The following is a 12,581-nucleotide window of genomic DNA, read 5'->3' as shown; positions in this document are numbered from 1 at the left end:
CATACCACGCAGCACTGACACCATGCAGGAAACTACGCACGGTGGGGGACCTGGTACGGGTGTGGGAAGCGGTAAACACTAGCCAAGCCACCACCCTCCAGGGAGCAGCCTGGCATTCGTGGGCCCGTGAGCACCTCGACCCAGCCACAGACCCCGCCCAGCTGCAGGACAAGGATGCCGCCCTTGCAGCTCTTGGAGCCCTGCACAGCGACATCAGCCCGGCCTGGCTGGCGGCAGCACACACGGTGGAGATCAGGCTGCGACAGCAACAACAAGTGGAGGAGGAGGGGCCCCAGCAGCAGCCACCAGCACCAGCAGCGACACTGCCAGACTGCGCACAAGTGATGGCTATGATCATCGGGCGCCTGGGGTGGCGCCTCCCTGGGGCGACGGACGCTGTGCCGCTCCGCCGCCTAACGGTCAGTCTAGCGACACAGCTACAGAACGGGCATGTGGACGAGCGGCGAATACGCCTGATGACCGACTTCGTGCATGAGGCCCTGAACACGCCCGAGACCCAGGCCCAGCCTGACAATTCTGCCGAGGTTAGCCGCTTTCAGGCAACCCTGGCACGTTTGTGGCATGGGGTGCGCTGGGAGAATGAGAACAAGGAGATCATGTGGCGTCTCGCCGTGGATGGCGTGCCCCTACCTGGCAACACGCACCTAGCCCGGGTGCCCACTGAGCCATGCGGGTGTGGGACCTATGGGGGCGCCGCCGGCCGACCCTGCCCACCGCGTCTGCACCATTTCTGGGAATGTCCAGTCGCACGTGCCGTACGGGAGCAGATCGACAGGCACCTGCCACACACTCAGACAACAGTAGGGGCCACCACCACCCGGCAGCAGCTCTGGCTTGCCCAAGCGCCACCCGGGTGTGAGCAGGGCCCTTGGGATGTAATCGCCCTAGCGGCGCTATCCGCCATGGAAGTCGGCAGGTGCTGCCTCCGAGCAGCAACCCGGCGACAGGGACGGAGGGGGGCGACAGCAACGGCGGGACAGCAGCAGCAGCAGCAGCAGCAGCAGCGACAGATGATGGGGCAGCCCCAGCAGCAGAGATCCCGCCAGCGGGCCATCACAGATTTCTTCACCCCGGCGGGAGGTGCAATGCAGCAAGAAGGACCCACCCTAAACGCCCCAGCGGATGACGGGCCAACGCAGGAAGCAGGGGCGGGAGGGGGCGAGGCGGTGGCAGCAGCAGCAACAGCGGGCGCAACAGGAGCCTCGCCACTGGCCCGCGCACGCGCCCGGGCGGTGGCAGACTTCTGGGCGCGTCTGCGCTCGTTCGCAATGCTGGAGACCCCCAGACACGGCTGGGACAGAGTCGGGCCGCAGCACCCCATCCTGGCGGTCGTGGAGGAACGGATGCGGTGCGCAGCACCGGTGGAGATCACGGCCTAAATAGCCGAGATAGAGTCGGGTCGAGGTCTTACTGGAAAGGGAGCAGGGAGAGTGAGGGAGGGGGTGAGAAAGCCAGGAGTAGGGATAGGTGAGGGAGCGAGGAGAGCAGGGAGGCCCTGGGCAGGTGGAGGGCAGGGCGAGGGGGCAGCGCCCTGAGCGTGGTCTAGCAGGGGGAGTTGAGGATCCGGGCTGTGTGTGTTTTGTGTACTCGTGTGGTTGCCCTCTCCCCGGGAATTGGGGCCCGTCGGAGTGAGGGGAATGGGTTCTGTGCTGTCTGGCATCAGAGTAGAGAACACGTTGGTGGCTTGTGGGAGTGGAGAGGAGGTGGGAAAGCGGTGGAGAAGAGTGATATGGAGGTGGAGAACAGGTGTTGCTGGTTCCGGCCGGTCAGGGTCAGGAGGGGAGGGATTTCGGTGTGGTTAGCGGGAGCAGGCAGCGTCTGTGAGCCGTGCCTTTTCCGGGCTTTATTGGGGGGCGCCGTGCTGGCTTGTCATCCCCCCCGCGGCAATAGGTGTTTTTGATTCGTCTTGCGCTGGGCTGCGCCCGGAAGCCCGCAACCGTACGGACCAGTTTTTTTTGCCTCGGTTGTGAGTGGACCAGTGAGGTAGTGTTGGCCGTCCTCGGTAAGTGTCCGTTGCTAGTGGTAGGTGAACAGCTGGCCTTAAAGGACCAGTGTGCGAGTGTCCGCGTTGTGTTTGTTTTCTCGGTGCAACCGTGTCTCAGCTTTTGTGGTTTGGCGTCTCAGGCCCGTGGTCCTCCGTGTATCTCTTGCCTTGCTGGCTGCGTGGGTGTCCTTGACTAGGAGAGCCTGCTGAGGGGCCGTACCTTGCCTCGGTTTTTGAGTGTATAGTGGAGCCCCCTGAGTAGAGCCCCTGCCCCCGGTGGTGTTTTCTGATTGTCCTTGTTTTGGCGGTCTAGAGGGGATAGAGCGCGCGACTAGGCTGGCCAGGCGCAATGGGGCCAGATAGCCTGTTTAGGGTTCCCAGAGGTGGTGTGGCGCACCTCGTGCGGCTCTCACTTAGTTCGGCTCGCAGTCCTCTGCGCCGCTGTGTTGCCTAGCCAGGGGCTGGGAGAGCGTCCCGGTTGGCGTGAGTGAGGGAGTGAGGTGCGCGCGGAGGAACAGACGGACGTAGAGCCGCGCGCCTGCCCCTGCGCTGTGTTTCGGCCCCCGGTCAGGGCCCCCGGTGCTCGTCCTTTTCTCGGGGCGAGCCGCCCACAGTGTAACACCCCATCAACAGCAACAGCAGCAGCAGCAGCACGATATTCCAATAACAGTTTGTTCCTTTAGGTCATCCCCAAAGTCTCTTCTTCGTTTTCTTCCCTTCGTTTTCTTTCCCTTTAGGGGAAGAAGGGGAACCAAAGTCGAGTACATTTTATAAAAAAATAAGTAGTAAAGTAAGCCAAAAAACACAAAAATTAAATTACTTAACAAGTTATTCTTATAATTCTGCTTATTATCATTATTTTAAAACAAAAAATATTAAAAACTTTAACAATTATTTGTTTTTTTGGAGGGCCCTCAGCATGCGCATTCCATAGCGATTTTGTTTATATTTCATTGCCTTAATAATGCTTGTAATGCTTGTGATGGTTGTCATGAGTCAAGCATTAAGTTATGAACGCAGCGAAACGCACATCGCCGGCAACAGTTGGCAAGTTCAGAAAGTGCCGCTATTTTGATAGCAAAGCCTTATCGGCTAAACCTGGACGCCCTGCCAGCTTGTCGCGATAGCACGGCGTTGATTCCATTTTCCTGCTGGTAGGGTCACTCTTGCCCGGTCGGTCGGCATTCACGTAGTAACTAGTCTAAGTATGCGTGGTGTCCCCTCGTTTTCCGGACGTTGCAGGCTTTCGTGAACTGGAAAGATGGAACATATTTAGCTCAAGCCACTCTCATTCTCGGTGAGTTTTGCATATTCGCTTACACCGTATGCAAACGCCCAGAACGGGTGTAGCAACCGCGCTGTACGAACAGGCGTAGGGAGATGAGTTGGATGATACCTATTCCTTATCCCGCTGCATTCTCGCTAAGATTTTGTCAATTTTGTAAGCTTCCAATCCTTTCGTTTTCGTGAGTTTCGGAAATGTTGAACAAAAGCGCGCGGATTAAGACGAAGTTCTCAAGTTACCGTATAAGATATGATGGAAACTCAATACTTGGATATCACAACGGGATCGACGATGAGTTCTATTAACTAATATGCCAGCTAGTTATAGCGGCGCTGTGTACCCTATTTTGGCAGGTACGATGTAGGTATTCATGTAGTAATGACGCAAAGCGACATTTGGTCAACCGAGGGCCATGCGGGATATGACTTGGATTCATGGGCACACAAACCCCCATGCTCATGAATCGCTTTACTCTCCGGCGGCACAGAGTACAAGGCAAAGATTGAACGCGACTCTATAACAGATTCTAGGAGAGAGGCAAGGTGCTAAACGACATATCCCTTACGCAAAAATGGAAGGAGTAAAAGCCGTAAAAAATATTTGAAGGCAGAGAGCCCAGCAGCATGTTGCCGACTTGCCAGCTCTGACGCTGCAGGTACGAAGTATCGTACATGTTGTAGTGGGGCAAGGCGACATTTTGGTTAACATGTGGCAAGCCAGCCGGCACATTAACCGTTTTACAGCACTACTATACTAAGGCTTATGTCAAATCATGCTTGCATTATATTAAGCTTGTCGGTAGTCTCCGATTTGTGTTCTGCCTCGCGCAGGCCTGCTGCCAGATTCTCGCTCCATCCCTTGGTAATTATAGTATTTAGTTTTATTCTGATTTCCTAGTGATTCTCTTATGGATTCAATAGCAATCTCAAGTAGATATAGAAATGGAACCATGTAACCGCAGTACGGGCGGACACGGCGCCCGCCGTCGCCCGCCGTCCTGCATTATTACACAGATATATTCAAATCAGAATAGAGTAAACATTGTATTACGGATCAAGATTTGCAGCCATGAAGCTTCGTGCCTCAGTGGCCGTTGCCATCGTTGGCATCTTGTGAGTTCACCACCGCGCTCGTAAATTCCTCCCAAGTAGCCTGATATCTTCTAAGAAATTGGCTTAATGCCATGTAGAGATCTATATTCAGCTGTCCTAGCCTGCTTTCCAGCGCTCCCTGTGCACGTACCTTAGGCAGATGCCAGACCGGCACGGAGGCGTCCCAGCGGTGCTCCTTTAACAATCCCTAGAACGTCTGCACCACAATAACATTTGCATTATCTTTTGCTCACTTGCCACCATGTCGCTCTTCGGAGTCTGTAACGGTCCACGATTCTTGCCGATTGGCACCACTACCGAAATTCAATGAGCACTGGCCCCAATCGCCTTGCTCTGCTATTTATTCAGGTATTACGTAAATCAAGGTCATGCACAGACTGGGAAGTTCCCATTGTTTCCTTACTGCCAGTGCAACACATCTTTGCCGGCAGCATACAGCCTGGAGCCCGCAGTCGTGGCCAAGGCTGACGACACTTTTTGCTTTAAGGTGAAGGTTAAAATTCCATCAGGATGCACGAGCTACTGCTGCACAAGGGCCGACCTGAAGAAGCTTGAGGTAACTCTGTGCCGAGGGCAAATTTGTGTCGGTCGTCCGGCACCCGGTGGATGGCCCTAGAATAGCCCGGTGGATTTTTGCTAGCATTTGTTGCATTACATGCATAAATATTACATTTTTATGTAAACTTCTATCTGCATTAACAATCCAATTGTTAGTTACCTAGTGCGCGGCTCTTTGCATGCCCTGTAAGAACGCCAGCATGCAAGCACTATATACCGACTCTTCCGCAAACCACACCAGATTAAAGCGGAAATCATTTTGTAAATCCTGGCATAGCTTAGTCAGCGCGGTGACGAATGAACGTCAGCTTTGACATAGCTGCACATTACTAATGCATCTTGGCCTGGGACGGACACACAATTCCAGGTTCCAGCAATTAACGGCTTTGAAACTCAAATTTCCTCCAAAAAATTTTAACTTCCGCGCAACAATGACCCCTTTTCCATGCCCGGTAACTCAGCTCAACGTGAACCCGGACTGCAAGGTCCCGGGCGTATCCGCCGTGGCCACGGTCAACGGTGTCCGAACCAAGATTGCGCCCGTCATTGAAAAGGCATCCCAGGGCCCCCCCAGCGCCATGATTCTCAAGCTCACCCAGATGGGTCTCAACCTCACCACCGCCGACGGCGCCGAGATCTGCATCACGCTCAAACCCAACCGCGCTGGCCAGGGCTGCACCACACTGCAACAGCTCTGCGTGCCGCCGCCGGGCTACCCCAATGGCACTTGCTCCGCCGCCCTCTTCGACACCCTGGATGACTGCTGCCCCCTCAAAGAGGTCAACGTCAACCCCTGCAAGACCTGCGTCTACTTCTCTCTCACGCCGTACGGCTCCATCAGCCGCCCCTACAGCTTCACCCCCAGCCAGTGCGCCAGTCTGGCGACCGTAGTGGCGAACGACATGAAAAACCAGGCGGACGGCAACGACGCCGCCATTTCTACAAACTTTTCATTGGTGTCGTGCGAGGGAACCCAAGTCAAAATCTGTGGCGATTTCATGTCGGATGCGGACGGTGCCAAGCTCAAGCCCTTCATCGACGACATGGCAATCTCGTGGCTGTCTCAGGTCGCTGGCAACCTGAGCTCTTCCTGCCCGGTGGCTCTCAGCAACTACACCGTTTCCGTGGCTGTGGGTGGCAACGGCACCGATATTGGATCTCTGCCACCCAGCTGCCTGGACGCAGTAAAGTCCACAGCCTGCAAACCCAACCCCTTCCCCTTCCCTAAGTGTGTGTAAGTATACATGGGTACAGACAGACAAACAGACAGACAGACAGGCAGGCAGACAGACAGACGGACAGACAGCCAAACAAACGTATAGGCATGCGTACAGATGATGCACGTGTAAGCAGTTGCCGCAATGCACGGCATTTATGGGTTTACAGATTACCGGGCGCCGACGGTGGCTGAGGATTGGTGATGTGCTGGTGATTGCGCGGGTACCGCACGGTGTGGCTGCGGACAGCTACATGAACCCTAAAAAACGGAAGTGCCCTGGGTGCCTGGGGGCCCGGGGGTTCCGCGGGTAGCAGTCGACCAGAGAGGCGACGAGGCCGAGAGGGCAAGAGGCATGCGGCGAGGTTTGGGAGGGCCACAGAAGATACATATTTACTAATGGCAGGAAGGCGATTACACTGAATAGCTGGAATGCGGAAATTTACCTGAGCGGGGAGCGGGACATCAACTGCTCGATCCCGGTGTGCTTGTGGACTCCATAGATTGGGGTTTAGAGGGGCCGCTGTATGAAAAATGCAAGCCCCCATCCCCCACTCCATCCCACCTCCCATACATGCGCGTGATCAAGCATACAGACACCCGCACCCGCACCTGCACCCGTACACTCGTACACCCGTACACACGCACACGCACACGCACACGCACACACGCGCACGCACACACGCGCACGCACACCCAGCAGCTGCTTCACATTCGGGCCTCCGAATTGATGACGGCACTCGCACCAGCAGGGTGTCTGCCAGTGCCGCTAAACAAACCCGCGATCACTCATGGGTGGTGGTGCGAGATCGGCTCGGGTACACACCGCACATACCTCACATGATGTTGTATAACATCACTCTGAAACCCTTGGGGACTCAAGGCCCCCCTGTCGCCCGCCCTTCCAAGCACACCTTCAACTCCGGCGCCTAGAACCACATCAGGCACATCTCAACATCACGCACCCCCATCACGCACCCCCAACCATGTAACACACACACACACACACACAGACACACACACACACACACACACACACACATCAGGCACATCTCAACATACCGCATTGCAATGATAGCAACCGGCATCGCGAGGTGTTCGTAGAGGCCTCGAAATTCATGCAGCCGCCAGCTGCTATATCACGGGGGGCTGCCGTGCTCACGTAACGCAACGAAGCGGTAGCTGTAGCTGCTACATGATATGGCGCAGCCGCTACCTCACAGCTACGGTGGCCTGCAGCCGCAGCCGCCGTGGCCGTGGCTGCATCGCGCTGCTACTGCTACTGCTGTTGTGGCTGCTGTTTTCTACTGCAGTTTGTTACTGCTACTGTTGTTTCGGGCTCTGATGCCGTTGGTGTCGCTACTGCCGCTGCTGCAGGTGCAATATCACACAGGGGGTATCGCCCTTCGCACCGAGCGACCTCATCACAGAACTACCGGGCCGTCGATCCCGATCCATTCTGTACTGCTTCCTCTTTAAAGTGGTGGACGCCATTCCGGGGGTAAGCATGTCGCCCTTAGGAGTTGAGTCCCTTGCACGGTTGGGGAATGGTTGGGGGTAGTCGGCTGGATGGGTCCTGTCCCGTGTGGTGCGTGACAAGGCTCAGGTCTCTGTGTTTGTGTATGATGTGTGGGACGCATTCTGCCACCCACTACCGAAATGATTGGGTGGTCGGCTCCCACTCCATCCCAGCCACGTCGCGGCAACTCCGAGCTCTGCAAAGAGTGTGTGTGCGCGCGCGCGTGTGTGTGTGTGTATATGCGTGTGTATAACTACACATCAATCTGACACTGGCCAGGGGCACCTAACCGTACCCCAACGGGAACGACCTCCGAAGCATTCTCCCCCGAACGGGCGCTGAGCCACAGTTTTTTCTGCTGTGAGGGCAAAATTCCATTTGAGGCCCCCCTCACTCCCCCTCCCCCCCCCTCCCCCTCCCTACCGCCTCGTCCCCACGTTCCACTCTCGCCATGCCTACCCCCCTGCCTACCCCCGGCACACCCCTGGACGACTCAAACTCCGAAACCAACGCTGGATGCTCGGCCAAATGCAACGCTGCAATACAGCAATTCTGCACCAACGCCACTACCTTCCAGAAGGTGGAGTTCTGGGCGAACGAGGCGGTGCGAACCAAGGTACTTGGCTTCAGCCTGAGGGCCGCGGGGGCAACTGAGTGGAAGAACATCTCCACCTCTTGGGGCGGTAAGGGCGAGGAGACGCTCAAGGCCACGCCCATCGGCTGGAACCTGGGCCAGGCCAACGGCGGGCATGTTTGTGTCGAGGTTGATCGCAGTGTGAGCCTGGATACGCTGTGCCTGGGACCTACACCCAACACGTGCTGGTAGGTGGGGGCCCGGGGGGGCAGTAGGGGTGGCGGTTGGTGGTGGTTGGTGGTGGTTGGTGGTGGTTGGTGATGGTTAATGGTTGTTGGTGGTGGTGGTTGGTGGTGGTTGATGTCTGGGTGCCGGTTGAAAAGAGAGGGGTAATTGACAATGTGGATTGGAAGAGAGGCGAGGCCGGGTTGGGTGGGGGGTGGAATCTAAGTGGGGATAGGTAAACTTTTTGGATCTTTGGAGGGCTGGATCGGCGCTGAGTGCTTTGGGGGATGGAAAGTCGGCATCATGCGTTCAGCTGCAGTTCGTCCTCCCTACTAAATCTTAAACCGCTTCCCTCCTTCTTCCCCCACACTCCCTGGCGTACCCTTCCTTCTTGCCCCTCCTGGACCCACTACTTTTTCCGCGCCCGTTTTCCTTCCCGCACCCTCTCCACCTTCCGCCTCCAGGATCAACATCTTCGATCCTTCCAGAACGTGCTGCCCCCTGTACCCCACCTACTACACCCAATAGTCTCGATGCGGGTTCTGGATGCGATCTGATGGACCTTTTGGCAACCGGAGAATCGCCATTACTAGTTGGCCAACCTTGCGTGGACACAGCAGTTCTGGACAGGGATGGAGCAGTCAGAGTCGGAAATAGAGGCTTGCATGCGGGGTCGATCGTGGACCGGCATGATGACTTGAAACGATGACGTGGAGGCGGTTTGGGCGAGAGGTTTGTGGCCCGACAACCCATCCGGGACGGGGCTTGGGCTTAGTTTTACCGGCCGCGAGAGAGGGAGGTCTGGTTGGGAATCGTTGTTTATGGAAAAACATATGATCTGCTGCTGGTATTTTTTAATGTCACCGTTGTCCTGGCATTCGATGCCGCCCCTGCCGCCATTGCACCTCGTGTGTGTGTGCGTATGTGCGTATGTGTGTGTGCGTATGTGTGTGTGTGTGTGCGTGTGTGTGTGCGCGTATGCGTGCGTGCGGGGGAAAGGGAACTGTTCGTATACGTGTGTGTTTGTGTATACTGTATACAATTGCCTGTTATTCAATTCGGCCTTGCACACACGAGCTTGTGATTAGGTCACCCTTGGACCCGGGTGATGGGCCCCGCCCCGCCCTGACCGCCCCTGCCCGGCCCGGAAAGGGAGGGACAGAGGGCAGGCTGAGAGGCAGGCTGATGAGGGCATTTTCCAGAAGGGCCGCCACCGTTCGGGACCTGAACAAGGCGCGGATGCGGACCCACGGCCCCCTCAAAGAAGTGCACATGCGCTGGGGCGAATGGGGGACCGATACCGTAGGTGGCCGATGACCGAGTCTACTGCCGCCGTCTCTTACTTCATCTTGCTCGCTTGTACTTGCACATTTTCGTTCTACCTCGCTCGCATCTCCGCCTTCACCGTACAGTGGACGACGCAGTGTTTGCCTAATATGCGTGCGGTGGCCCTCCGCTTCTCCACATGTCGAGACAATTGAACATTAAAAAAAAAGACTGATCGCATTTTTTTGTTGGACCAGCTAGCAGGGGCCAAGCAGCGGACGGGGGCCTGCGTGCCGTGTATGGCTTGATGGGCTCCCCGGGGAAGAGCTCCCTGCGGCCCTCTTGCTGAAAGTGCTTTGGTGCTGCTGCTGCTGCTGCTAAAGTTAGTTTGGGGAGAATGGCTACATGTGTGTGTGTGTGTGTGTGTGTGTGTGTGTGTGTGTGCTCAGCAGGGCTGCGACGTGTGCTTGATTAGGACGTTGATCACTGCACTGGAACACACTGGATTGGACGACGGGACCCGAGTAAGTAGGCCTTGGCTGGGCTGGGCTGGGCTGGGCGGGGCGGGGCGGGGCGGGGCGGGCTGCAACCTGGCGGCGTCTGACCGTGCACTGCACCTTATCTTTTATCGTATAAAGGAATGGCATCATGCCTTCTTTTTAAACATGGGCGCCTTGTCGAGAAGCACATGTGCTGGGCTAGGGCAACACCCCGGGGTCGTATCCCTTGCTTCTTAAAAAGCACTGGCTTTGTCGTACATAGACACAAGACGTCACTGTTAGAATCAGCAAAGCGCCGGACGCCCTCAAGACGCACATATACATGCACACATGCACACCGGGATAAAAGCTTTGTATGCCTTGCATCCTGTTAAGTCCTTTAAGTTCCGCGTGGCGTCGTGTAAAATGAAGCTCAATTTAACATCGCCGCATCTTTGCCAGTTGTCGGTAAGGTGTGCTTCGTCAGGGTGAGCCGCTAATGGGAAGGTTATAAGGGCCAAGCGTATGGCCCATGTTAGGACGTAGCAGTAGCACGAACATTTTTGCGCATCCTACAAACAGAAGAACTACAGGACATGCCGCGCGGCCCCAAGGCGGATACCAAATTATTAAAATTGGGTATCGGTGCTGTTCACGGATGACCGGCCCTATTTTGACCACAGGCCGCAGGCCGCGTCATAGAACTGCAAGAATACGGCCCGCCTACAGGCCCGAATGCACTGCAATTTCACAATATTATGTGAAAATTATAAACCTTCCAAAACCATGCTAACAGATTTCGAAAATACTACACCATCAAGGAAATCGCCTCCTGCTAGTAAAAGTCAAATAGGGCCGGTCATCCGTGAACAGCACCTATCAGACTTGAGCTCATCAGGCCAGACGAGCCAGGAGCATAATAGACAAGAGTCAAAAGCAGTCAACAGACAAATAAGAAGGGAAGATGAAATAACTGGCGCGAAAGGGGAAAGCCGAACAGAAGTAATTAATTTGAACCTATGGCGTAGCTACGATATATTGAAAATAATGAAAATGATGTGTACAAGCGTTGCCCCAGGACTGTCGGGCTCCAGTGCATCGATCAAGAACATTACATTACCTTCGTAAGGCTCGTCCTATGGTGCCGTACTCAAACGCGCTGCTGACATCCTACAGGCCGGTCATTGCTGTTGCTCCTGTGTATCAATAGACGCAAAATGTACATCCTCCGAAGAGGACTCCTGGGTGGCGAAGATCCCCCCGACTCGAGCGGGAGTGCGCAAGAGGACGAGTTCTTATTCACCCTTTACATATGTATCGCTTTATTTCTAGTCCTTATGGCTGGCTTGATGAGTGGATTAACGCTTGGTTTGATGTCGCTAGATACCGTGGAGCTTGAGGTTGGACCTGGCAACTGAAGCAAGTGTATCCTGGCCAAAACCCGTGACAGCTATTATGGTAAATTGCAGGTCCTTAAGCGGAGTGGTACACCGGAAGAACGTGCCTGCGCGATAAAGATTATGCCGGTATGTTGAGCGTCGAAAAATCGTTGTGTCGCAAGCAAAATTGTCTTACTCCTTAGCCCTTTGGGTCGATTGCAGGTGATTAAACATCAACATTTCTTGCTTGTTACTTTACTCCTATGCAATGCGGCAGCGACGGAGGTAGGTATAACTTGCATTTAGTGTGTCGCATATACACGCCACTAAAGCGGCTGACATTTAGTATACCATCTACCAATAAGTTCAAGTAACATCATTTCTGTTTTGCGAAGCTGAACAGGAAACCCATTTCCGACAACGTTGCAGGCTCTGCCCCTTTTCATCGATCGGCTGGCGGACCCTGTCACCGCCGTCATCTTGTCTGTATCAGTAGTGCTCGTATTCGGGGAGATTATCCCTCAAGCCGTCTGTAGCCGATACGGCCTCAAAGTGGGGGCGTATTCGGCCTGGTTTGTGCGAATCCTCATGACGATCTGCAGCCCCATCGCCTGGCCCATCGGCAAGCTGCTGGACTTCATGCTCGGCCCCGATCACAGTGTGAGCAGTGCCCTCCCACAACCCCGGGGGGGGGTTGATGGCGGTCGCTGTGGAGAAGGGTTAGGGGTTACCGGGTGGGGTTGGGGGATTGGCGGGGGATGCGGACCTGGATGGTGCTCGGGGTTGTGGCTGTCCAAATGAATGGGCCTTCCTCACGAGGTTATGGGTGACCTTCAAGGACCTGTGGCTCTGTATGTAATCATGGCGACCTGAAGGGGCGCATGCCGCCCTTTCCCAAACGAATGGAGTCAACAGAGTGCCCCATCGCATTGGACGAGCGGGACGGGAAAGGCAGGGCAGGGG

General features: G+C 55.5%; 2 protein-coding genes across 2 annotated transcripts in view; both read left to right on the top strand.

Annotated features, from left to right (window-relative positions):
* Nucleotides 1–5,391: 5,391 nt before the first annotated feature.
* On the top strand, nt 5,392–10,674 carry phV10 (extracellular matrix glycoprotein pherophorin-V10; the record flags this gene model as incomplete). The annotated part of the gene is made up of 4 exons (XM_002949748.1): nt 5,392–6,194; nt 7,554–7,677; nt 8,243–8,517; nt 8,959–10,674. 4 exons carry the CDS (start codon nt 5,392–5,394, stop codon nt 9,020–9,022), a joined length of 1,266 nt encoding a protein of 421 aa, XP_002949794.1. The 3' UTR covers nt 9,023–10,674.
* Nucleotides 10,675–11,456: 782 nt separating this feature from the next.
* VOLCADRAFT_80808 (uncharacterized protein) overlaps nt 11,457–12,581 on the top strand; it is a gene marked incomplete at both ends in the record, with an annotated part of 4,327 nt that continues 3,202 nt past the window's right edge. The window contains 4 exons of the mRNA XM_002949747.1: nt 11,457–11,639; nt 11,709–11,765; nt 11,841–11,903; nt 12,048–12,278. Coding sequence (XP_002949793.1) covers nt 11,457–11,639; nt 11,709–11,765; nt 11,841–11,903; nt 12,048–12,278 — 534 coding nt within the window. The remainder of the gene's footprint in view (nt 11,640–11,708; nt 11,766–11,840; nt 11,904–12,047; nt 12,279–12,581) is intronic.

Source organism: Volvox carteri (genome assembly GCF_000143455.1).
Source record: "Volvox carteri f. nagariensis unplaced genomic scaffold VOLCAscaffold_15, whole genome shotgun sequence".
In the NCBI taxonomy this organism is placed as follows: Eukaryota; Viridiplantae; Chlorophyta; class Chlorophyceae; order Chlamydomonadales; family Volvocaceae; genus Volvox; species Volvox carteri.
The sequence above is the reverse complement of the archived record's forward strand: the minus strand, read 5'-3'. Positions and strand labels throughout refer to the sequence as shown.